Raw genomic sequence first — 27,389 nt, 5'->3', positions numbered from 1 at the left:
GGATATATATGTGAGAGTAAATGAATATTTGGGTCGGATTCTGGATTGACCTGCCCATAAACTTAAAACGGTTAAAAATAAAATAAAAAATACTATAGGTATGTTTCGAACTCGTAACCTAACAAAACAAGTACAATTCTTTAACCAACTAGGCTAACAACAGTTTATATTTTTAATTTAACACCAAATTTGATCAACGCGGGATGTTGTAACAATATTACATATATATAATGATGCTTAATTTTGAAAGTATTAGTATTGTCGGGTCGAGAGTTGTGGTTAATTTGGATATATATGTGAGAGTAAATTGATACTTGGGTCGGATTCTGGGTTGACCCGCCAATAAACTTAAAACGGTTAAAAATAAAATAAAAAATGCTATAAGTATGTTTCGAACTCGCAACCTAACAAAACAAATACAACTTTTTAACCAACTAGGCTAATAAAACTTTATATTGTTAATTCAACACCAAATTTGATAACGCGGGACGTTGTAACAATAATATATATATATATATATATATATATATATATATATATATATATATATATATATATATATATATATATATATATATATATATATATATATATATATATATATAATGATGCTTAATTTTGAAAGTGTCAGAATTTTACTGGGTTGAGAGTTATGGTTAATTTGGATATATATATATATATGAGAGTAAATGGATAATTGGGTCGGATTTTGGGTTGACCCGCCCATAAACTTAAAACAATTAAAAATAAAATAAAAAATGCTATATGTATGTTTTGAACTCGCAACCTAACAAAACAAGTACAACTTTTTAATCAACTAGGCTAATAACAATTTATATTTTTATTTCAACACCAAATTTGATTAATGCGGGACTTATAACAATATAAGTTCAACTTTTTAACTAACTAATATATATATATATATATATTGATACTTAATTTTGTAAGTGTTCGGATTGCCGGGTCGAGAGCTGTGGTTAATTTGGATATATATGTGAGAGTAAATGAATACTTTGATTGAATTCTGGGTTGACCCGCCCATAAACTTAAAACGGTTAAAAATAAAATAAAAAATGCTATGTTTCGAACTCGCAACCTGACAAAACAAGTACAACTCTTTAACCAACTAGGCTAATAACATTTTTTTTAATTTAACACCAAATTTGATAAACGCGGGACGTTGTAACAATATAAGTTCATCATTTTAACTAACTAATATATATATATATATATATATATATATATATATATATATATATATATATATATATATATATATATATATATATAATGTTGCTTAATTTTGAAAGTGTCCGGATTGTCGGGTCAAGAGATGTGGTTAATTTGAATATATATGTGAGAGTAAATGGATACTTGGGTCGGATTCTGAGTTGACCCGCCCATAAACTTAAAACGGTTAAAAATAAAATAAAAATGTTATAAATATGCTTTGAAATCGCAACCTAACAAAACAAGTACAACTTTTTAACCTAGTAGGTTAATAACACTTTATATTTTTAATTCAACATCAAATTTGATGAACGCGAGACGTTATAACAATATAAGTTCAACTTTTAAACTAACTAATATATATATATATAATGATGCTTAATTTTTAAAGTATCCAGATTGCCGGGTCGAGAGTTGTGGTTAATTTGGATAAATATGTGAGAGTAAATTGATACTTGGGTCGGATTCTGGGTTGACCCGCCAATAAACTTAAAACGGTTCAAAATAAAATAAAAAATGCTATAAGTATGTTTCGAACTCGCAACCTAACAAAACAAGTACAACTCTTTAACCAACTAGACTAATAAAACTTTATATTCTTAATTCAACACCAAATTTGATGAACGCGAGATATTGTAACAATATATATATATATAATGATTCCTAATTTTAAAAGTATCCGAATTGCCGGGTCGAGAGTTGTGGTTAATTTGGATATATATGTGAGAGTAAATGGATATTTGGGTCGGATTCTAGGTTGATCTGCACATAAACTTAAAACGGTTAAAAATAAAATTAAAAATACTATAGATATGTTTCGAACTCGCAACCTAACAAAATAAGTATAACTCTTTAACCAACTAGGTTAATATTTATATTGTTTGATGTAAGAAACTAATAAAACACTTTTTACCTGACATTCTAATTTAGTTTTTAAATCTTTTTTCATTGTTATTTTATTCTTATTTTTGTATTTGATGTTTTTTTATTTTTTATTTACTCTCCTCTCATGTTATTATTATGCTTAAACGATTTTAACGTTTGATCTTTTAAGAACTATTCTTATCACTTGAATTACCTTAGTGAATCATTTTTTATCCTCACTAATAACACTTTAAATTAAAATAAATCTAACTAAATTTAAAAGAAAATATATTTATAAATTTATCTAAGAGCCTACCTCCTATGGGCTATTATAATCATAGGTAAGTACATCAAAATTGGGCTGACTAATGCACCTATTAATCAGGCATTGGGGTGCGATATTTTGAGTAACATCTCGATAATGTGGATGTCTTTTTATGGACAATGCTTATTTTCGGTTGGTGATGGATCTTCGATCACTTTTTGGGATAACGTATGATGTAATGTCAAAAGTCTTTCCTCATCGTTCTCGGTTCTTGCCTCGATCTCTATATGTAGAGATACTACAATTAAGGACATGTTATACATGAGCTTTAATAGTTTTGCAATGAGAATCATGTACATAAGAAGACTAAATACTAAAGAGTTTTCTTGACATGATAAAGTGTTGAACTTAATGGGGCGTAAGAGTTGAATATTTCTTTGTGTGGTGTTTTACGTTGACAAGATATTGATAATTTTAAGGTTAGTCATTGCTACTCTTTAATTGCAGAGAATGATCTTTACGATCTAATATAGGAGAAGTTGTGGGACTCTAAGTTTCCATAAAAAATCTCGTTCTTTGGATGAAGTGTAATGCATGGAGGGATTTTGACGGATGATAGATGAATGAAAAAAATAATGTATTGTGGCTAACCGTTGTAGAATGTGTCACAGAGAGGCCGAGTCAGCTCATCACTTGATCTTACACTGTAATATAGTGATTGGCTGATTGCGATTTAGAGCTTATTATAAAACATGACTGATATTTAGTGGGTTATGTCGAAATCTATTGTTAGCTGTTTGGAAATGTGGATAGAGAAAGTGAGCTCGATTGGTTTAAGTTGTTGGGCCCATATCCTGTTTATCTCATGATGAATCATCTGGCTTGAAAGAAATTGTATAAAGTTTTGTGATCGTGGTCGACCAATGCATTTAATACATAATTTTATTATTATAACAAATAAGGATGTTTCATTAGGTAAACCGATTAAGGCGGTCGAGAACTCATTCTTGAAGACTTCTGTGTTCATTAAATTTGTTTTTTTTGTTATTTATTCTTTGACCATTGGTGAACCTTTTCGTATTATGCTTTATTTTAATTTTTTTTTTGAATTTTGCAATCTTCTTGTCGTCGAGTTTAAACTACTCTCATTTATATCATTTTGCATGGATCATTTAAAAAATATATATTTGAAACTAATTTTTTTTTATCAATTATACATATATTTATTAAAAAATAATTAAGTTCATTTAGACGTATTTATTTGTACAACTAGCTCAATTACTCAATTAGATGTATTAATTAATAAAATTTTATTTAAACGTATCTATTATAAAAAAATATAGACTCAATTTAGTTTTCGATAATAAAAATATATTTTATTTATATATTTATTAATTAAATATATGTATTATTTCTCATTTTTTTATAATTAATTAATTAATCTCTCTAATTTTATCTAATTTATTATTTCGTCTTCTTCATATATCAATTTCTATTTTTTTTCTTCTTCTTAATTTCTATTTAATTTGTTCCATTTCACCTTCTTCCTATACTAATTTTATTTTCTTTAATTTACCTTTCTATTTCTCTTTGTTCCATTTCATCTTTTTCCTATATTAATTTTATTTTCTTTATACAAATAGAAATAGTCTCTGTTAAAAATAATTTGGTTTAGAGTTCTACTAATATTTATGTCTTTGGTATGTGTTTATATTGAAATATTAAAAATTAGAACAAAATTTCATTTAGCAAAATTTGATCTACTTCATTTGAATTCTTTTATATAATTGATCTTTTGTATAAATGATAACAAATCTAAGGCCCAACATATTTATGAAAAAACTCAAAACTAGAAACATTATTTATAACAAAATGCTAAACTTATTTATATCACCACTATATGAAATTAGCTAATTGCAAAAAAAAAAAATTGATCATCACCACTACAAAATTAGTTAACTATTAAAAAAATTTGATCATCACCATTATCTAAAATTAGTTAAGTGTAAGAAAAATATTGATTTTAGAGTTTCACTTATATTTATTTATGTTTGATCTTAAGAGTTATATTGGATTTATAAGAGTCATATTAACAGAAAGATGAAGTCATGCATTTGTTATTAGTCTTATATTTGAAAGCCATTACTAGTCGACTTAATGTTGTTGTATATCAAAAGAAAATAAAATTAATGTAGGAAGGAGATGAAATAAAAAAAAAGAGAAATAAAAACTGATATTGTACAAAGATGAAATAGAAACGGATATAGGAAGAAGATCGTAATAAAAAAAAAGATAAAATTAATGAAATTAATTATTTAATTTATACAAATAAGGAGAGAAGAAAATATAAATATTTAATTAATAAATATATAAATTAAAAAAATAAAATTAACTGTTACTAATATAAGTTAGATGAACTAGTATTTTTTTAGTAAGTACATTTTAATAAATTTTTTATTAGTTAATGTGTCTAGTTATTTCTAAATATATTTTTTTCTTTAAAAAAAATTTGATTCAAACTGACCAACAACTCTATTGGATTGTTTGTGATAATATCATCTCTAACCCTACTACTTTTCAGCTACAACGGTTGTCCGGCAAAAACAACCTAAAATGCTAATAATATAAAGTTTCTCTATTCAAACAACGCATATTTGTACGTAAAATTTCCACACATTTCCACGCGTGATTAAACTTTAATTGCTTTGAATTTAGAATATTTCGTGAACAACACTTTAGTTTCGAGCATGGGTGAGGTTTAAATAATTAATTATAGTGTGTTTGAATAATAATCTTAAAAAATTAAATAATGTCTTAATACTCACAATATTTTCATTTAAAGCATCGCTTTGATCGCTTTGATGCATATGTTCATGTGCTTTTATACGAAGTTTCATTGCTACTTTTTAGATGGTATCAAGTCATGCGTGCATATATCTCTTAGTACGAATCTCCCATTGCTCCATCTTTTTATGAAAACTTCTTCTACACAAGACTATAATCGGTCACTTAATTGGTACATTATAGTAATTGAATCTTCAATTTTTTTTATATAAACCCGACACAATAGGATATCTTCATTGTGGTTGTAGGATATTGATCGAATAAAACATTTTTAACCAAAGTTGAAAGTATATGAGCATTTTTGAGGAAGTGGTTTTGGAGGGTTTTGTTTGTTTTTTTTTAAAAAAAAAAAATCTTGTTTGATTAAAAGTAGAAAAAAAATAATTTTATTTATTTTTGATCAAATTATCTTTTGTCTCTCTAAATTTTTATTTAATAATTAATTTATATTAAAAAATTAAGGAATAATTTTGGTATTTTAAGATATAAATAAATTGATTAGATAGATGGTGTGATGATTGAATTTTGGGATAAAAACTAAGTTTTATCCTAATAATTCATTCATCAAACAAGACCTATGTACATTCGATAGAATTAAAACAGTGGGATATAATGACTATATTTTACCCCATATATCTATTTATAGTCAAAATCATCTAACACGAAAATAACTACACATTATAAAATTTATTACAATTATCAACACATCTGATACGAAATGATTACATATTATAAAATTTATCACAATTATAACACATCTAACACGAAATAATTATAATACACTAAAAATCTAACACGAAATAATTATAATACACTAAAATTTATTACGCATATCAATACATCTGATACAAATTAACTAAAAAACAAAATTTATCACGCTTATCGACACATCTTACCAACTAGTTACATTACACATGAATAGTGTTTGTTCTGATGTAATTTTTTTTGATCGCGCAATATAATTTACGTATATTTAGTGATGTTTAATTTGTTTAAGTTAAATTTATAAAGTTAATAAATATATATATAATATATATAAAAATAAAGTAAAAAAATGGATGTAAAAATAAATATTATAATTTTTTTTTGACAGACAATTATAATATTTTTTTAATGAGTTAAAACAATTATAATATTTTTTTAATGAACTTTTGAGTTAAAATTACCTAAATTTCATAACACTGTTAAAAGTAAACATTATAATATTATTTTGTTTAAATCCCCAATCTATCCTTGAAGTCTAGTTTATATACTCGTCCTGACATAGCTTTTTTCCAAAGAAATTTAAACACACTCTCTCTCTCACTGTAAAAAATGTATGAATTGACGGAGAAAGTAAGCTACTTACTGGTGGCGGCGGTGGCAGCGTGGTGGGGATGGGGAATTCTGGAATGGATTTGGCTCAAACCCAGAAGGGTCGAGAACCATCTTAGAAGCCAAGGTTACCGTGGAAATCCATATAAGGTCCTGTTTGGTGATTTAAAAGACTTTTCTGCCCTTTCCAAACTTGCCCGTTCTACCCCCATCTCCCTCTCCGACGACATAGTTCCACGTGTTGTCCCCTTCCTTCACAAAACCATCAACACCTATGGTATTTCTTCCTTTCTTTCTAGATAATGAAGAATAAATAGCCGTTTATGTTGTGGAAGTACAGATAGAGCAAATAAATATAATAATTTGGAACAGAACAGGGGAGGTCTTTGAATAAATTAACATACTTATAACAGATTTCATCGTCTAAATTAATTAATTAGATCCATGCATGTTTTCATCTCATACTAGGGAGGAAGTCATTCATGTGGTTCGGACATATACCAAGAGTACACATTTTGGAGCCGGAACTTGCGAGGGAGGTTTTATCAAAGAATTTCAACTATCTCAAGCCCCAAACTAATCCTTTAGTTAGAATATTGGTTACTGGACTTGTTACCTACGAACTTGATAAATGGGTTAAACATAGAAAAATTATCAACCCTGCTTTCCACATGGAGAAGTTAAAGGTAGTCAGTCAGTCAATCATCTCCATTGCCTTCGAATCCCGATTATGTTTTTGTCACACTCTGTTTCTGTTGTGTTTAGCTTATGCTTCCAGCATTTCACGTGAGTTGCGTTGAGATGATAAGTGGATGGGAAAAGGCAATGGAGGATTCGAAAGAAGTGGATGTCTGGCCACATATACAAACCCTATCAGCTGATGCCATTTCTAGAACTGCTTTCAGTAGCTCTTATCAACAAGGGAGGAAGATTTTTCAGCTTCTCAAGCTCCAAGTTGAACTCACCATTCAAGTTCTATCCTCAATATATATTCCGGGATGGAGGTAGTTATTAGCCCTACCTAGCTAAGTATATATATACAAGTTTGATCACTTTTAACTAGTGAATTATTGATTTGTATATATATATATATATATATATATATATATATAGGTTTTTGCCCACAAGTAGAAACAGGAGATTGAAGAATATTGAGAAACAATTGAACAAGTTACTCACCGATCTTGCCAATAAGAGAATTCAGGCATTAAAAGCTGGAGAAGCTACTAATGAAGACTTACTAGGGATATTACTAGAATCCAACTTTAGGGATGAGGGAAAATATGGAAAGGGGATGACCATTAAAGAGATTGTTGATGAATGCAAGCTTTTCTACTTTGCTGGTCAAGAAACTACAGCGGTTTTACTTGTTTGGACAATGGTTCTATTGGCTCATCATCAAGAATGGCAACAACGAGCAAGAGATGAAGTTTTTCAAGTATTTGGAAAGGATGGAAAACCGAATATCGATGGACTTGTTCATCTTAAGATTGTAAGTAGTAAAAATAGTTGACTAATTCATTCAATACATGTAATTGGATTTTCTCATACATTTTATTAATTGTTTTTTCAGGTGACAATGATACTTAATGAAGTGTTAAGACTTTACCCGCCAGTGGTTCAACTAGACAGAATCATTAATGAAGACATTAAACTAGGAGAATCACTTAACTTGAAAGCTGGGACTATGGTAACTTTGCCCATAATACTACTTCACCATGATAAGAAGATTTGGGGCGATGATGCTAAGGAATTCAAACCAGAGAGATTTGTTCAAGGGATTTCCAAGGCGACAAAGGGTCAACACTCTTATTTCCCGTTTAGTTCGGGACCCAGAGTTTGCATAGGCCAGAATTTCGCTTTGTTAGAGGCAAAGATGGCCGTGGCGATGATCCTTCAAAGTTTCTCGTTCGAGCTTTCTCCTTCTTATGCTCATGCCCCTCACCCCATCATCACCACTAAACCTCAGTTTGGTGCACCCTTGATTATGCATAAACTATAGAAAACTTGTCTTTCTTTTTTCACATAACTTGTTTTTAATTATATCACAATATATGAGAATAATACCAAATTTGTCTTTTATTTATTTGCTTGACAGAATTATTAATAAAATTAACCGAGTTAACTTCTTAACATGTGTGTTTGATCACATATTTTATTATTATTATAATTGTGATCTAGACTTATACACCTATCATTCAAATGAAATAAAAATATATATTAACAAGATTTAAACACTAAACATCGCATCAAGTCATCCTATATCATAGGATGCTAGTCCAACATACTCAAAAGTTGGATTTTTTTATCTCAAAAGAAGGATAATTTGTAATATTGATAATTGTTTAAACATTATATAATAAAAAAATTTATTTGATTGGAACACAAATTTATATACAAATATTTTTATGCACATATATATTTTTAAATCACAATATATAAATACTAATTAAAAAGTATAGAAGTAAATTAAATTATGATAGCTATAATATAAATATAAAATTTTATAAAAATAATATATATATTTGTAATTTAGGAAGATAGGAAGAAGTTCACAGTTATAACCTCTTCAATTTAAGGAAAATATAAATTAAGAATTATATAAATTAATTTGATTCAAAATTCAAGTTTCAATAAAAGTTAATGAAAATTAATTCAAATATCTAAAAACTGAAATAAAAGAATTTTTTAAGAAAAAGTAAAAATTTAACCATATTAATAATCTTGTATATCCACTTATAAATATACAAATAATAAAAAATAAGTTAAAGATATAAAGTTTATATTTATTTAATATATATATATATATATATATCATTAATTGATTGACAAATGATTTAATATATAATATTTATCTTGATAAATTATTTAACATATATTTATCTCTATAATTCAAGTTCTATATATTTAACTTAGCTCTTTAAGATTATTTCTTAAAAAAAATCAATATATTTAAGAGTTTATTTGTGATTTAAAAAAAAATCACTAAAATAAGCTAATATTATTTTACAATAATAAATCCTAAATATATATAGATCATCTTATCTAAATAATAAACTTTGACATCAAATAAGATTTATTTAGTATCAAAATTTAAAAATAGTTTGAAGTAACTATTTAAAAAATAAAGAAGAAATAAATATTAGAGATATGATTGATGGATAGAAATTTGTTAAAGGGAATTTAAGAAGGAATTAAGTGGTGGCACAATCGGATTCTTTGAAAACATAAAAATTCTATCTCTCATCCTTTTATTTTTTTTTTCCATCCAGTGTCACACACGATCATTTTCATTCCCAAATTTCATTTTTACAAATTATTTGTATTCAGATAATTAATTCATTTTTTTCAATTAAGTCCATACAACATACCGGATAGGGGCTCAATATAAATTAAAATGTTGTGGCCCCAACCATTAAAATAAATATAATTATAAGGTATTAAAATACAGCATTAATTTTTTTTCTGATTTTTTTAAACTTGAAAATGATTTTTAATTTCTATAGAAAAGTTGAATTTATGATAAAAAAAATTAAAAAATTAAAAATAAAAAAGATTTGAAATATAAAATAGTTACAATATAAAAATATTATACAATAATAAAAAGTGAAAAAAATTAATATATTTTTATATTATATATATAATGTAGAGAGAAAAAAAATATTAATATATTATATATATATATATAATATAATTTTTTTTATTATATTATATATAATATAGAGTAAGAAATAAATAATATATTAATATTATAATATCAATATTCTTTTAAAGAATTTTAAGGAAAAAAAGCTCCACTCAGACGTTAAACTGTATGTACTAATAAAAATAAAAAATTGTTTCATTTAATCCATTTAGTAAACTATAATTAATTTTTATTTTTTAATTTATATATTTATTAATTAAATATTAATATATTTTTTCTCTCTTTCTTTTTTATTAATAAATAAACTCTTTATTTTTATTTTTTTATATATTTTTTTTTTATTATTTTTATATAAGTATTTATTATTTATTATTTTAATTTTATTTTATATACGAGCATTTATCACCAATTATTTTAATTTAATTAATAGAAAAAAGAGAGAAAAAATATATTAATATTTAATAAATAAATATATAAATTTAAAAATAAAAATTAATTATGATTACTAAAAATGTTAAATGAGCCCTTTTTTATAGTACAATGTTTAAATAATCTTTTATTAGTACATAAAAGATAGATAAACTAATTGTATAAGTACATAAATCTAGTTACACTTTTTTTTTCTTCATTCTAATATTGAAAATAAATCTAATTACACTTTTTTTTTCTTCATTCTAATATTGAAAACTGACTTATGGAAAAATTTGGCTTATCCATTCAATTTCTCTTATCCTAAAGTCCCTAATCCATTTATATGTCTTTCAAATCCTCTTCAACAACAATAAGGTCTATAGTATAGATTAAATCAGATATTTTATAATATATAATTAATAGAAGAATGATAAGGGAGGGAATTTGAGGGGAATGAGGAGGGGAATGATGTATCATTACATCACATAAAATGTGAAGGAGAGAGAAGAAGGAGAAATTTTGTTATTTTTTTGGCTAATCAAATTGAGCCACATCATTCTTTCCCGTTCCCTTCTTCAAATTCCCTCTCCCAATCATTTTTCTAATTAATAATATTATATACTAAAATTTAAAAAATGCATGTATATATAAAAGGCATGGGAACCAGTCTAAAACCACATCTAATTATCTATTTTGATTTCTCTGAAAGATGGATGCTTTGTACATGGTCGCGGTAACGTTGGCGATGGCGGTATGGTATGGATGGAAGTTTCTAGAATGGATTTGGTTGAAACCCAAGAGGATGGAGAAGCATCTGACAAGTCAAGGATTCAAGGGAAATCCATATAGAATTATGTATGGCAATCTCAAAGATTACTCTGCTGCAATCATACAGGCGCGTTCCACTCCCATTTCCTTTTCAGACGACATTCTTAAACGCATCTTTCCATTTCTTCATCAGAACGTCCAAGTCTATGGTATGTATTATGTTTTCGATAAAAATAAGGCTCTAATTTTGAACGATGTTATATTTGACTTCAAATTCTCTCAAACAAATCAATGCCCATTTATTTCTTTAGCCACATTTATAAAAACATAATATAATTTTTTTTTTATTTTTCAAATTATTCTCACATATTACACATTTTTAAAGCATTCTGTTTCACAATTTTAAACGCATATATATCTAAATATATATATATATATATATATATATATAACTAAAAACACAAATACGTCATTATAATTTTTTTGAAAAATAAATATTAAACATATCTCTTCAATTTTTCTCAAATATTTCCTGTAACTATTGAAAACAATATTTAATTTAAAAAAATACGTATAAAATGTCTCCAAATATCACTTCAATTAAAAATGTGACAAATTAATTAGAAAAAAAATAAAATAAGATGAACTGACATTTTAACATTTTTAGATTGAGCCAATTTGGTGAAAACGACCCAAATTCGAGCCTCAAATAACAATTGGGTCCAAATAAAAAATTGAAGTAAAGACCATAACTTAGTGACATAATACAATAACTCTGTCTTTATAATCATAATTTCGAGTCTTCAAACACGAACCATTTGCGAAACTTAATTATTTGAAAATGATAGGTAAGAACACATTTATATGGTTTGCAAACATACCAAGAGTATACATAATGGAACCAGAACTAATAAAGTAGGTGTTGTCAAAGAATTTCAACTATCTCAAGGCCCAAACTTTTGGTTACTGGAGTGGCTACCTATGATCATGATCAATGGACCAAACACAGAAAAATTGTCAACCCTGCTTTTCATATGGAGAAGTTAAAGGTAACATAATAATTTTTTATTTATTTTTTATTTTTTTGATAAAAGTTCTAGTTTTGAAGACTCGAATCGAAATCTTTGTAGCTTATGATTCCAGCATTTCAAGTGAGTTGTGGTGACATGATAAGTGCATGAGAAAAGGCAATGAAGGACTCAAAAGAGTTGGACATATGGCCATATTTCCAATCCTTGTCTGCTGATGCCATTTCTCGTACAGCTTTTGGGAACTCCTACGAACAAGGAAGGACGATATTTCAACTTCTCCAAATACAAGCTGACCTCCTTACTCAAGCTCTAAGATCGATAACATTCCAGGATCGAGGTATATATATATATATATAACTTCTCTTTTTAAGGTAAGTAAACTTGTAAATTATAAACATGCTCTGTTATGATCAATTAATGTAGGTTTCTACCCACAAAGAGAAACATGAGAATGAAGAGTATATATAAGGAATTAGATGATTTACTCATTGATCTAATCAAGAGAAGAATGAAAGATTTGGAAGCTGGAGAAGCTAACAATGAAGATTTGTTGAGCATATTACTAGAATGCAACAACAGAGAGGCTAATCAACACCAAGCTGTTAGTAAACATGGGAAGAAGATTAATATGGGAATGACTATTAAGGAAGTAGTAGAAGAATGCAAGCTCTTTTATTTAGCCGGTCATGAAACCAGCTCGGCTTTACTTCTTTGGACAATGTACCTATTATCTCAACATCAAGAATGGCAACAACGAGCAAGAGAAGAAGTTTTAAAGGTATTTGGGAAGGATAACAAGCTGGATTTCGATGGGATCATCCGCCTTAAGATTGTAAGTGATTTTTACCTTAAACTCTCTCCTCCTTTGTCCATGCTAACATGCCAGTTTGTTAATGATTCTTCTCATGTACTTTTAAGGTAACAATGATTTTGTATGAGGTGCTAAGGCTTTTTCCTCCTGCGGCTGAGCTCAATAGGTTCATTAAGGAAGATGTGAAACTAGGAGAATCACTTCATTTGCAAGCTGGGACAGCTATAAATTTGCCCATAATATTTGTCCATCAAGACAAAGAGATTTGGGGAGACGACGCAAAAGAATTCAAGCCTGAGCGATTCGCGGAAGGGATATTGAAGGCTACAAAAGGTCAAATCTCGTATTTCCCGTTTAGTTGGGGGCCGAGAGTTTGCGTTGGACAGAATTTCACGATGCTAGAGGCAAAGATGGCTATATCTATGATCCTTCAACGATTCACATTTGAGCTTTCTCCTAATTATATCCATGCCCCATATTATATCCTCAGCATTCAACCTCAATTTGGTGTACAACTCATTATGCGTGAGATATAGTAGACCAACATTTTATTTTTGTTTTTATTTCTCTAATCAAGACGAGACTATGGACAATGACGAATAATAACGTCTTGACAATAATACTTTCTGGTTTTAGTATTTTAGCGACGTTTATACTATTTTAAGAGGTTTTAGCATTTATCGACGGAAATTTCAATAATTTAGTTTTAAATTGTTTTATCTTAAAATTATAAAATACATTAAATTTAATAATAAATAAACTAGTTATTATATAAAGAATAATTTATTTTATATAAATTTCAAATATTGAACTCAAATAGATACTTTAATTGATTTTGAATATTTAGATGCATAAAACTTAGGACTAATTAAGTTATTAACTTGTATTTAAATGATTTTATTGGTTTTTTTTTTAATTTATCATAAATAATAAAATAATTATATACTAATTTGAAAAACAATGAAACTTAAATATTTCATTCTAGTTTGATTTTCATTTCTCAAACTCGATCTTAGATAATTGTTCATATTTCATAACACCAATAAACAAACTTTTTTATTACTGCATGTTGTTCATCTCAGTCTTAAATGAGTCAATTTTATTATTGATTTATGTTTTATCTTGCTTGTTGTTTTTATGACTTAGTATTTGCATTTTTCTTTGTAATTTTTTTTTTGTTACGATTTGTCATAACTTAATTTGTATTATTTCATATGTGAGACCATGACTTAGCTAGTCCGTCGAGATATAATCATTTAACGTTAACATTTTAATTATATAGCTCAAAATCCGGGACAAATATATGTAGGAGTTAGGGTGTGCTGGAAGCCACCCCACAAATTTTTTTTACTGTAAAAATGTGACATTATCACTTAATTTTTTTAAAAATTCAATAAATTACTGTTTGTTTATTTAATTATTACAAAAATGATAAAACTTACATTTATTAATTTATTTTATCCAAAATTTTATCGGTATTAAGTCTAATCAATTTTTTTTTTCATATCTACCTTAACTCTAAATTTTTTTATCAAAATATCAACTGAATCGTGTCAGTAAATTTGTTAGGTGCTTAAGTAGCGTTGGTAATAATTAATTTTATTGTCGCTACACATCATATTATATTAGCCACGCTTCTTTGAAGCTAATTTTATTATCGACACTCTTTTGTAATTCGTGTTTTTTACCTTAAGTATTAATCAATTAGAAACTTGATGTACTATTTTATAAATTTAAAATATAAAAAAATAATAAAAAAATGGACAATAAAAATGAAAACTAGTTTGATATATATAAAATCAGCATTGACGAAAAAAATAAATTTTATGAATAAATATAATAGGATTGTATTATAATTAACAAAAAAAAAAAATAGTTTAACTAATTAAATTTTTTTTCAATAGATTAATTTACTAGTTCATGGTTCAAACCTTATTAATACACTTTTTTTCAAACATGTTTAATTTTTTTTTAGTTTTTCAAAATTTAAATTTATTTAGAAAAGTGAAATGAAAAATATTTAAAATTAGACAAATTAAGATTATGTTACATGTTAGGGCACATTTCACACTAGTATTTTGTTTTTTTATATTAATATATTTTCTATTGATGGTTTAGTTGCATTATGCCCACCTTAATTTATCGAAATATCTTTAATTATAAGTTCATATTAACGATATTATTACAAATGTCCTTTAGAAATAATAACAATATTTCTTGGAATTGAAAGATGAAAGATAAGATAAAAGGAAGACAAAACATCAGGTTGGTATGAAAATAAAAATGTTAATTGAGATAATTAGGATTTGATACAATTTGTAATATTTGTTTGTAATCTATATTTCTGGTATGTTTGATTGCTACTAATCAGATTCTTTAGGGTCGTTTAATTGTCATCATTTAATCATAGCTAAAATTTGTCTAGTTTTGATTCTTGACCCTTCTACTTTTAAAATTTTAATGAAATAATTTTAACCATTTTCTAAAAAAAAATACATTTCTTAAATTTAATTCAACATTTAGATTCAAATATTATTTAGTAATTATATATGATAAATTCATTTAAAATAATCTATTAAAACATAATTTTTTTCAAATAATTAATTAGGAATCAATTATAAGTATGAGATATATTTGTAATATTACTATTTTGTTTATAAGCTGAATAGTAAATTAAAATATTTTATGTATTATAATGAGAGGTCTAGATATTAGATTTGGAAAATTTTTGGATTTGTGTGAAAACTTTTATTTTTCTTGAAAACCTTCTAGTCAATTAATTATTAATTGTTATTCTTTATTAATTTTTAATCTAATTGTTTAAACGATTTTTTAATTAAATGAATAATTTAAATATAAATAATAACATCGGTATTATGTAAATTTAATCATATTAAAAAAATAAAAAAAAAATGTTCACTTAAGACATAATCTTCTTATTATTAATAGAAAACAAACGTAATCATTACAAATTTAGGTACGCTCCCAAGATTTAATTCAATTTTCTAACATGATTGATAAATTTAGTGAATGCAGATTTCATCATTTAGATGATGGTAAGATAAATTAACAATTGCCTGAATACATATTGGATAGAATAAAATTTGGATTTCGATTGAATATTTACACTAGACTTGTGATGGTATTAGGGCCGGCCTGGCCCGAGAATTGCAAGGATTAATGCAAATTCAAATTTTGTTACCGGGTCTGGCCTGGCAGAAAGAAGTGGATGTCTAACAAGTGGAGGTTGTTAGTCTAAGCTCAATATATATTCCTGGATGGAGGTTGTTAGTGTAATATAATATAATATAATACTATATTAAATTATATTTATTATATTCTATACAGATCTAATACTACTTCACCGGCCATGAGAAGATTTGGGGAAATGATGCTAAGAAATTCAAAGAAAGAGATTTGCAGAAGGGATTTCCGAGGTGATGATAAAGGGTCAACACTCTTATTTCCCGTTTAGTTCGGGACCCAGAGTTTGCATAGGCCAGAATTTCGCCTTGTTAGAGGCAAAGATGGCAGTGGCGATGATCCTAATTTAAATCATATAATAGTATTATTGATTTTAAAATTACATTTATATAATAATTATATATTATTTTTTTTTATTAATTTCAATATAATTAATAATATAAATTACTTAAAAGAGTAAAATATAAAAATTAAAATAATAATTTATATAAATATAAGGGTTAAATAGTTTTTTATATTTCTGAATTTTAAACTATTTCAAAAAAAATAAAAAATATAAATTAATATTAATAAACAAGTTAAAATAGTTATATTAATTTGGTTCGGTATTTAAATAAATAATTTGATATATTATTTATTCTTCAAAAGCCGATTAATATGCATTAATATTTTATAATTGCAATCTCGAGTCTATTCACCTGATAACATGTATTTACCACAATTTTATAATACTAATAATTTTTTCAGCAACAAATAATTCCTGAATTAGCCCTTTTATATAATATATATATATATATATATATATATATAATATAATCACAACATTATTTAAGAATAAGAAATAATAGTATAATACCAATAATTTTTTCAGCAATAAATATTTTCGGATTCGGCCTTTTATATAATATATATATATATATATATATATATATATATATATATATATATATATATATATCACAAACTACCCATATATAATCACAACATTATTTAAGAATAAAAAATATAAATACAATCATATAATTTAAAGATAATCATCCATTATAAATATTTTATTAGAAATTACAAACGAAATTAAATATTTAAAAGATATTTATCACAAATATTAAAAGTTTGTTAATATGATACACTGATCATATTATAATTTTCAAATTTTACAAGATTAAAAGTAAGACTATGAAAAAACTACCCGTTAATAGTAGAATCTAAAAAAATATACACCTCTATAATATCTTTTGATGGAAATAAAATCTGAAAATGGAGAAAAGAGAAGAAAGAGAGAGGAGTTTTACAGTTTGAAAATGAAAGAAGAAGAGAGAAGGATTAGGCCGTTTGGTTGGGAATAGAAGAAGAAGATAAATGAGTTTGACTGGGAATGGAAGGAGGAGAAAACATGATGGAATGAGAAGAGAGAGATGAGCTAACTATTTAAAAATGGAAGGAGGAGAGAAATTAAGGTTTGATTTGTTATATATTATATTATAATTTTGTTGTGTATATTAAAAATGAAAAAAATCCTTTAAGGAAAACGACAAAACATTGCATGAAAAAAAAAATACTTAATAAGTTATCGAACTCGTAAATCTTCGAAAAGAATGATTAACTTCTCCCAACAGACTCTACAACGAATCTTAGAAAACATCATAATAATATATATATATATATATATATATATTTATATATATATAACGAGCTACTCGACAACAAATATAAAGTTCGAGCTACTCGAACTCATCTCGAGCTCGGTCAAACGGATTTTACCTAGCTCGGGTCAACCTTTGACCGACCTACTCACGAGCAGCTTGACTCGTTTACACTCTTAGGTTAGACGTGTCAATCTCATTTTAACCCAACTCTAAAAAATAAATGAAGCAAACCTATTTTTTTCGTGTTCGGTTCGGGTCGTATTTTTGTGTCGGGTTAGAAATTATCACTCATAGTGTTGGTGATTTTTTTCTCTAATTCGTGTCCATCCCCGTCCTTATCTTAACAACAAAGAAGACAAACTTATCGGATCTGAAATTGTTTTTCATATTTTCAATAATGAGTTATTTAATTTAATCTTTGGTATGGAGACTCAATTACATGATTTGTATTATTTTTTCACTATTTCAGTCATGTAGTATGTAGATGATCAATTATTATTTGGTATTGTTTACCAATTACTATGGACTAAGAATAATTTCAACTGTGTTCAAAATATATTGTAAAAAAGTTTTGATCAAATTTCCCTATATCCGAGCTTAATATTACATACTTTCCCTATAACTAGTTTGGTAGGTTTCTTTTTACCATTTTGAACTCAAGATCACCTATTCAAACACATTTGAATTGTCAAAAATCATTATATTATTTTTCAATTTATATGTTTTTAAAACCATTCATTATGTTATTAATTTTTGTTTTTGTTTTTTATAATGTAAGATGTTATCATTATGATATTAATTATTAGTTTATTATATATGTTTTTTTAAATTAATAAATTGTTATACTTTTAAAAAGTAGCTAATTAATATATTTTATGTATATTTAATTTTTATATAGATTGAATAAATTAATATTTTATATAAATTAAAAGGTAAAAATAATTATTATAAAATGTAAATATTTATTATTTGATTATATATTTATAATATGTATATATAAATACTAATAAAAAATATATAATAATATTAAAAATAGAAGTTAATGGTATAAAGTTTATATTTATTTAATATATACATATACCATTAATTGATTAACAGAAGATTTAATATATAATATTTATATTATCAATTATGTAAATATATCTATTCCATATATTTAAGAGCTTGTTTGATGTAGCAAGATACTAAAATAAGCTAATATTATTTTAAAATAGTAAATCTCCAATATATATAGATCATCTTATCTAAATATTAAACTTTGACATCAAATAAGATTTATTTAGTATCAAACAAGGCCTAATTATTGTAAACTCAACTATTTTAAAAATAGAAATAAATTAAGATTATCTATATCCATGTAAATTAATTCCCTTTTTGCCATTGAGTCTACATATATAAATGCATGCATGGTGTGAACCTGTCTAAAACCACATCTATCTAATCTAGATCTCTCTGAAAGATGGATGCTTCGTACATGGTCGCGGTAGCGTTGGCGATGGCGGTATGGTATGGATGGAAGTTTCTAGAATGGATTTGGTTGAAACCCAAGAGGATGGAGAAGCATCTAGCAAGTCAAGGATTCAGGGGAAATCCATATAGAATTATGTATGGCGATCTCAAAGATTACTCTGCTGCAATCAAGCAGGCACGTTCCGCTCCCATTACCTTTTCAGACGACATTCTTAAACGCATCTTTCCATTTCTTCACCAGAACGTCCAAACCTATGGTACTTACTATGTTTTTGATAAAACTAAGGCTCGGATTTTGAACGATGATATATTTGACTTCAATTTCTCACAATAAATCAATGCCATCTTCTTACTTTAACCACATTTATAAAAACATAATAGCAAGATTTTTTAAATTATTTTCATATATTACACATTTTCAAGGTATTCAAATTATATTCGACAATTTTGAATGCATATATCTCAAAAAAATATTTAATTTAAAATATAAATAGGTCCAAATTAATAGAATATACACAAAATTATATCATTAGAAGTTTAAAAGATAAATAAATACCAAACCTATATATCTCTCTTCAATTTTTCTTAAATATTTCCTCATATTACATATTATGTATTCACTCATATCAAGTTAGACAAATTAGAAGGTGTAAATCTCGAAAATAATATTTAATTTTAAAAAAATACATATAAAATGTTCTTAAATATATTACATTTAAAAACGTGACAAATTAATTATAAAAACGAAAATTTAAGTAAAAATAAGATGAGACTAAAATATTTATAGTTTGAGCCAATTTGGCCAAAAAAATCCAAATTCAACCTCAAATAATAAATTGGTCCAAATAAAAGTTTGGAGTAGAACACAATAACTCATGTCATTATTATAGTCATAATTTTGAGTCTACAAACATGAACCATTTACAAAACTTAATTATTTGAAAATGCTAGGTAAGAACACATTTATATGGATTGCAAACATACCAAGAGTATACATAATGGAACCAGATCTAATAAAGGAGGTGCTGTCAAAGAATTTCAACTATCTCAAGGCCCAAACGAATCCTCTCACCAAACTTTTGGTTACTGGAGTTGCTACCTATGATCTTGATCAATGGACCAAACACAGAAAAATTGTCAACCCTGCTTTTCATATGGAGAAGTTAAAGGTAACATAATAATTTTTTATTTTTTTGGTAAATGTTCTGGTTGTAAAGACTCGAATCGAAATCTATGTAGCTTATGCTTCCAGCATTTCAAGTGAGTTGTGGTGACATGATAACTGCATGGCAAAAGGCAATGAAGACCTCAAAAGAGTTGGACATATGGCCATACTTCCAATCCTTGACTGCTGATGCCATTTCTCGAACAGCTTTCGGGAACTCCTACGAACAAGGAAGGAAGATATTTAAACTTCTCCAAATACAAGCTGACCTCCTTACTCAAGCTCTAAGATCGATATACATTCCAGGATCGAGGTATATATATAACCTCTCTTTTTAAGGTAAATAAACTTGTAAAATTATAAACATGCTCTGTTATGATCAATTAATGTAGGTTTCTACCCACAAAGAGAAACATGAGAATGAAGAGTATATATAAAGAATTAGATGATTTACTAATTGATCTAATCAAGAGAAGAATGAAGGATTTGGAAGCTGGAGAAGCTAACAAAGAAGATTTGTTGAACATATTACTAGAATGCAACAACAGAGAGGCTAATCAACACCAAGCTGTTAGTAAACATGGGAAGAAGATTAATATGGGAATGACTATTAAAGACGTAGTAGAAGAATGCAAGCTCTTCTATTTCGCCGGTCAGGAAACCACCTCGTCTTTACTCCTTTGGACAATGTACCTATTATCTCAACATCAAGAATGGCAACATCGAGCAAGAGAAGAAGTTTTACAGGTATTTGGGAAGAATAACAAACCAGATTTCGATGGGCTCAACCGCCTTAAGATTGTAAGTAAATTTAACCTTAAACTCTCCCATCCCTTGTACATGCTAACATGCCAGTTTGTTGCTGATTATTCTCATGTATTTCTAAGGTAACAATGATATTGTACGAGGTGCTAAGGATTTTTCCTCCGGCGGCTGAACTCAATAGGTTCATTAAGGAAGATGTGAAACTAGGAGAATCACTTCATTTGCAAGCTGGGACATCAATAAATTTACCCATCATATTTGTCCATCAAGACAAAGAGATTTGGGGAGACGACGCAAAAGAATTCAAGCCAGAGCGATTCGCGGAAGGAATATTGAAGGCTACAAAAGGTCAAGTCTCGTATTTCCCGTTTAGTTGCGGGCCGAGAGTTTGCGTTGGACAGAATTTCTCGATGCTAGAGGCAAAGATGACTATAGCTATGATCCTTCAACGATTCGCATTCGAGCTGTCTCCTAATTATATCCATGCCCCATATTATGTCCTCACCATTCAACCTCAATTTGGTGTACAACTCATTATGCATGAGATATAGTAGACCAACATTTTATTTTTGTTTTTATTTCTCTAATAAGAAGAGACTATGGACCAATGACAAATAATAACGTCTTGACAATAATACTGGTTTTAGTATTTTAGCGACGTTTATACATTTTAAAAGTTTGAGTATTTTAGCGACGTTTATACATTTTAAAAGTTTTAGTATTTTAGCGACGTTTATACATTTTAAAAGTTTGAGTATTTCTGAACGGAAATATATATATATATATATATATATATATATATATATATATATATATATATATATAATAATGTTTAAATCTAAATTGTTCGGTCAAAGTAATTAATTTGATTTTTGGTATAAGAGTAAATGAATACGGTTATACAGGTCAAACCGTTGGTCAAGAATATGAATAAGAATCCTTATTTTCCTTATTTCATTTTTGTTTATGGCTAATAAATGAAGTATATAATCAATATTAAGAATTTAAAAATTAATAAATATTAAGAATAAAAATTTAATATAAATATATTAAAATAATAAGTGTTCTTCAATAAATATTTATATATTAATAATTCTACATTATTTATATAATTGCTTTTATTCCTTCTTTTATTTCTTTATTTGATTAAAAAAAATAAAACATTAACCAAGAATTAATCAATTTTAAAAATAAAAAATTAATTTAATTATATTAACATAATATATAAGTGTTTTATAGAATTTTTTTAATATATTATATATATATATATATATAATTCTATTTGTATTCATTATTTTTATAATCTATATATAATAATGCTTAATTTTTAAAATGTTCGGATTGTCGGGTAAAGAGTTGTAGTTAATTTGGATATATGTGAGAGTAATGGATACTTGAGTCGGATTATGGGTTAACTCACTCTTAAACTTAAAACGGTTAAAAATTAAATAAAAATGTTATATGTATATTTTGAATTTGCAATCTAACAAAACAAGTACAACTTTTTAACTAACTAGGCTAACGACATTTTATATTTTAATTTTTACACCAAATTTGATGAACACGAGACGTTTTAAAGTTTTGATGTTTAATTTTTTTTAAAATGTCTGAATTGTCGGGTTGAGTGCTGTGGTTAATTTGGATATATATATATATATGTGAGAGTAAATTAAAAATGTTATCACATTTTTACCGTAATTTTTTTCTCATTTTTATATCATTACTCGTGTAAATGTACAAGCTAAATGATAATTTATATAAATATATTATATATATATATGAACCATTTTTTTAAAAATTATATTATATATATATAACAATATATTTAAAACTTAATTTGCGATATATTTTTTTTTGGAAAAACGGTTAGAACCATTTCATTAAAATCCCAAAAGTGGGAGGGTTAGAAATCAAAGCTAGAAAACCCTAACTATGATTAAGGATGACAATCAAAAGATCCTAAAAAAAACTAATTGGTAACATTCATATATTCTAAAAAAAAAACAGAGATTACAAACAGAAAAAACTATATTCAAACTTAACTATCCCAGCATAGCATTTTCTCATGCCATCCGTTTTCATTGAGAGACATTCTTCCCATTCCTCTTCCTTTTCTCGTTACTCTGACGATGAAAGGAGGTTGTATTGAAAATGATGATGAGTATTGTTGTTTCTCATTTTGAATTCTCTCTTTGTACGAGCTCGTTTTGATTTGATAGAAAGAATTGTTTCTGAGAATTTCAGGACTTTTATCTTTGTTATCTTCAACTTGAATTTATGTGTTCTTGTTTTCATTATCTTCGGCTTCAACTTTAGGCTCAGACTCCACATTGGTTTTGAAATTTTTTTTATCGGCTTTAGAATTCTCTACTTCAACTTTGAAATTTTGGGTATTTTCCTCTTGAGTTTCCTCAACAACAACTCGAGATTCATCTTTCATTTCCATTCCGATCCTTCGCATTATAGAAAATTTTCTTTTCCTCTTCACCTTGATTCCATTTATTTTCTTTCCTTCACTACTTTCATTTTCCCTCGAATCTTTCTTACTTTCCTCTTCTGCATTTTTCTCATTTTTGTATTTTTTATCACTATCATTTACTTTCACAATATGCTCTTCCATTCTTGATTTTTTTCGTTTCATTTTCCTGTTGTTTTGCTTCCTGGGCTTTCATGATTTCATGTTCTTCCCCAATTGCTTTTGCACATTTAGTACTAACATGTTGGAAAGTATTACAGAAAGCACACATGTTTGGCCTCCATTCATATGAGATTTTCATTACTGTGAGTTTTTCCTTCATATCAATAATTGTCATGTTCTTTGGCAGTGTATTTTGAGGATGCACTTTATTGCTTATTCTAGCAAAAGTAAGGTGCTCTCCTCCCTGTGTAATTGGGTCCATATATAATAGTTTCCCCAATAGACTAACAAAGTAACTTAGAGTTTCTGCATTATACATCTGTGTTGGGATGTTCCTAAGTTTGAACCATATTTGACTTTCTTAGAAGACTCAATTCTTCAGACCATCTCTCAAACTTCATACAGTTGGATTCAATATAAGTATGCACAATTTTCAGAATATCATTCAAGTTCGTTCCCTTTATGAATTGTAGAAAATAGAGATCATAGATGTTTGTATAAACCTTCTTCAGTCCTTTCTGCTCTCATTGTTTCATTAGTGATTCCTTAGTGTCTAGGAAAGATACACGGTAGTTCTCAACAAATACATTTTCCCATTTTTGACGTATTTTTCCTCCACTTCAGTGGGAAATTTAAATTCAAAAGGAGAGTTGAGAATCTCAACTTTTGTTTTAAACTCACCCAAGTAGATTTGACCTTTTATGCATGATCTTTTGCTTTCTTTTCTGCATTCTTTTTCCAGATTCATTACCTTATACTTGGAATTTCTCCTGATAGTATAGCTATTTGATTTGGGGGACTTCATTAGCTCCTTCATTGTTTACACTAATCAGTTTACTATCTTTTCGTATTCTTCCTTCTTCAGTAGATTCCAATCTTGAAGATAATGTATATTCAATTGGACGGTTATTTGCTATATTTTCTCTTTGTTGAGAACAATCTCTCATTTCTTTGCATGCATCAGTAGCTTTGTGATTTGATTTTTAAGTCCAATGAGGTTTTCTCTTTCATTATACCCAACCTTCCATATTCCTTCATTTTCCACATATTTTTCTACTGCACTTTCTTCAGAATTTATATCAGTAATTAGTTCTTTATTTTTGTTGCATTCCTACTTTTCATGGATAATTTCTTCAGCAATTCTAGCGATTTCTTTTTCAGCTACATCCCTTACTCCTTCCATCACAATTCTCTGACTTCCTTATTTTTATTGCTTTTATTTATTCCTATTTTGATGAATAGAAAAACACAATAACAAAAAGATCAATAAGGTACACTAGAAACTCTAACCTTCCAGCTAAGCTTTGCAGATGAATGAACGACCTAGTTATTAGAGTTAATACTATGTCGTTCGTGCCGATTGTACCGATCGTGCCGATCGTGCCAATTGTGCGCACGAAAAAAATGGGACAACGGATTAATTAACTATTTCAATTCATTATATTTAAATAAAAATAAATTACTATTTTTGATTATTTGTCAACAATTTATATTTGACGGATAAATAATATTTTTTATATTGAAAAAATAGTTAATAATAAATTAATCTTTTTTTTGATTATTTATCTATTTTTTATATTTAACACAAAATGATAAATAATAACTTTTATATTAAAAAAATTAGTTTTAACTTATTAATAAAAAGAGTCCAATGTTATTTGTGAATTTTATTTGCCATATATTTAAATAAAAATAAATAATTATTTTTGATTATTTGTCTACAACTATATTTGACGAGTACATAATTTTCTTATACTGAATAAATAATTATAAATAAATTAATCTTTTTGATTATTTATTACATTTTATATTTAACCCAAAAGGATAAATAATATTTTTTATATGAAAAAATAGTTTTGACTTCAATAATAGTTTCTTATAATGAGAAATGAGAAAAATAATAAATTGAGGTGTTTGATTCATGAGTTTGATTTCATCATTTTGATTTAATTATCGAATATTCATTAATCATCTCTTCCTCTTTAAATTTGAATGAATGAATCTCATTCTCGTGAAGTTCACTATCTAATGTTCATTTTTCTTCTTATCATTTTGTCTCTCATAATTATAATTAAATTATAATTATATATATATATATATATATTCTATTATAATTAAAATAATAATAAAAAAATTAGTTTATTTATTAAATAAAATTATTTAAAATAAAATATAATTAATAATAGTTTTAATCAAATAATTTTTTAATAAGAATTTAGTCATTTTTATATAATTGTTTTTAAATATTATATATTAATAATAAAATTATATAAATTATTTTTAATTATTATTTTAATATTTATTTGAAAGATAGTTTTAATTATTAATTATTTTGAAATTAATAAAAATAATATTTAATTATCATATAAATATATTTTTACATTATTATATATATATATATTTATAATTTAACTTATATAGTTATATAAATAAAACTTATATATATTAATTAATATTTAATAATTATATTTAAAATTATGTATTATTATAAATATTTGTATATTTAAAAAATATTAATTGTTTGTATAAAATAAAATATTAATAATAATAATTTTATAAAATAATATTGAAATTATAATGGTATAAATTTTTAATTATTATTATTATTTAAATTAGAAAATTAAATATAGTTAAATATAAACTAATATTTAGTTATAATTTATTGTTATTATATTTTAAATATAATACAAAAAAATAAATTTAAATAATTTTATAAAATGGAAGGATAAAAGAAGAATATTAAATTTTATACATTCTTGAACCAGGTTAGAATATGTATTATAATATACCTTTTCAAAAGTATCAAGTATACTTAATTTAATATAAATATAATTAAACTCACCAAACAACCATTATAATTTCCTATAGTTATACTCTATCTAGATTTATATATCTCATATCAAAAGTAGCCCAGGAGTACGCATTTTGGAGCCAGAGCTTGCAAGGGAGGTTTTATCAAAGAATTGCAACTATCTCAAGCCTAAACCTAATCCCCTAACTAGAGTATTAGTTACTGAACTTGTCTTCTTTTTTTCACATAACTTGTTTTAATTATATATCATTTTAAACTTTCACACTAATTTGTAATATTTTAAATTTTTGATTGTTTGAATCTGAATAATCAAATATTAGTTGATAAATATTTTCTTTTACTTGATCTGAAACCGATCAAATTGAGCTTGACCTTCAATTTCAACTCGATCCTAACCCAATTTAAGCAAAATATTATATCTCTAATTCAGATTAAAATAACATCAATATAAAATAACAATAAAGCTAAATTACAAATTCACTTACATGTCAAGGAAAAAAATAAA

General features: G+C 26.1%; 2 protein-coding genes and 1 pseudogene across 2 annotated transcripts; all 3 read left to right on the top strand.

Moving 5' to 3' along the window:
• Positions 1-6,508: 6,508 nt before the first annotated feature.
• On the top strand, positions 6,509-27,146 carry LOC124932874 (cytochrome P450 CYP72A219-like). Its single transcript, XM_047473585.1, has 6 exons — positions 6,509-6,794; positions 6,986-7,203; positions 7,283-7,521; positions 7,631-8,009; positions 8,091-8,542; positions 27,110-27,146. Exons 1-5 carry the CDS (start codon positions 6,518-6,520, stop codon positions 8,517-8,519), a joined length of 1,542 nt encoding a protein of 513 aa, XP_047329541.1. The 5' UTR covers positions 6,509-6,517; the 3' UTR covers positions 8,520-8,542; positions 27,110-27,146.
• Positions 11,284-13,720, top strand: LOC124929705 (annotated as a pseudogene).
• On the top strand, positions 19,494-21,985 carry LOC124929704 (cytochrome P450 CYP72A219-like). The gene is made up of 5 exons (XM_047470101.1): positions 19,494-19,761; positions 20,456-20,673; positions 20,744-20,982; positions 21,062-21,470; positions 21,557-21,985. The coding sequence occupies exons 1-5, from the start codon at positions 19,494-19,496 to the stop codon at positions 21,983-21,985; spliced, it is 1,563 nt and encodes a 520-aa protein (XP_047326057.1).
• Positions 27,147-27,389: the final 243 nt, after the last annotated feature.

This window comes from Impatiens glandulifera, chromosome 3 (assembly GCF_907164915.1).
Source record: "Impatiens glandulifera chromosome 3, dImpGla2.1, whole genome shotgun sequence".
In the NCBI taxonomy this organism is placed as follows: domain Eukaryota; kingdom Viridiplantae; phylum Streptophyta; class Magnoliopsida; order Ericales; family Balsaminaceae; genus Impatiens; species Impatiens glandulifera.
Note: the sequence above shows the minus strand (reverse complement) of the source record. Positions and strands in the feature narration are given on the sequence as shown.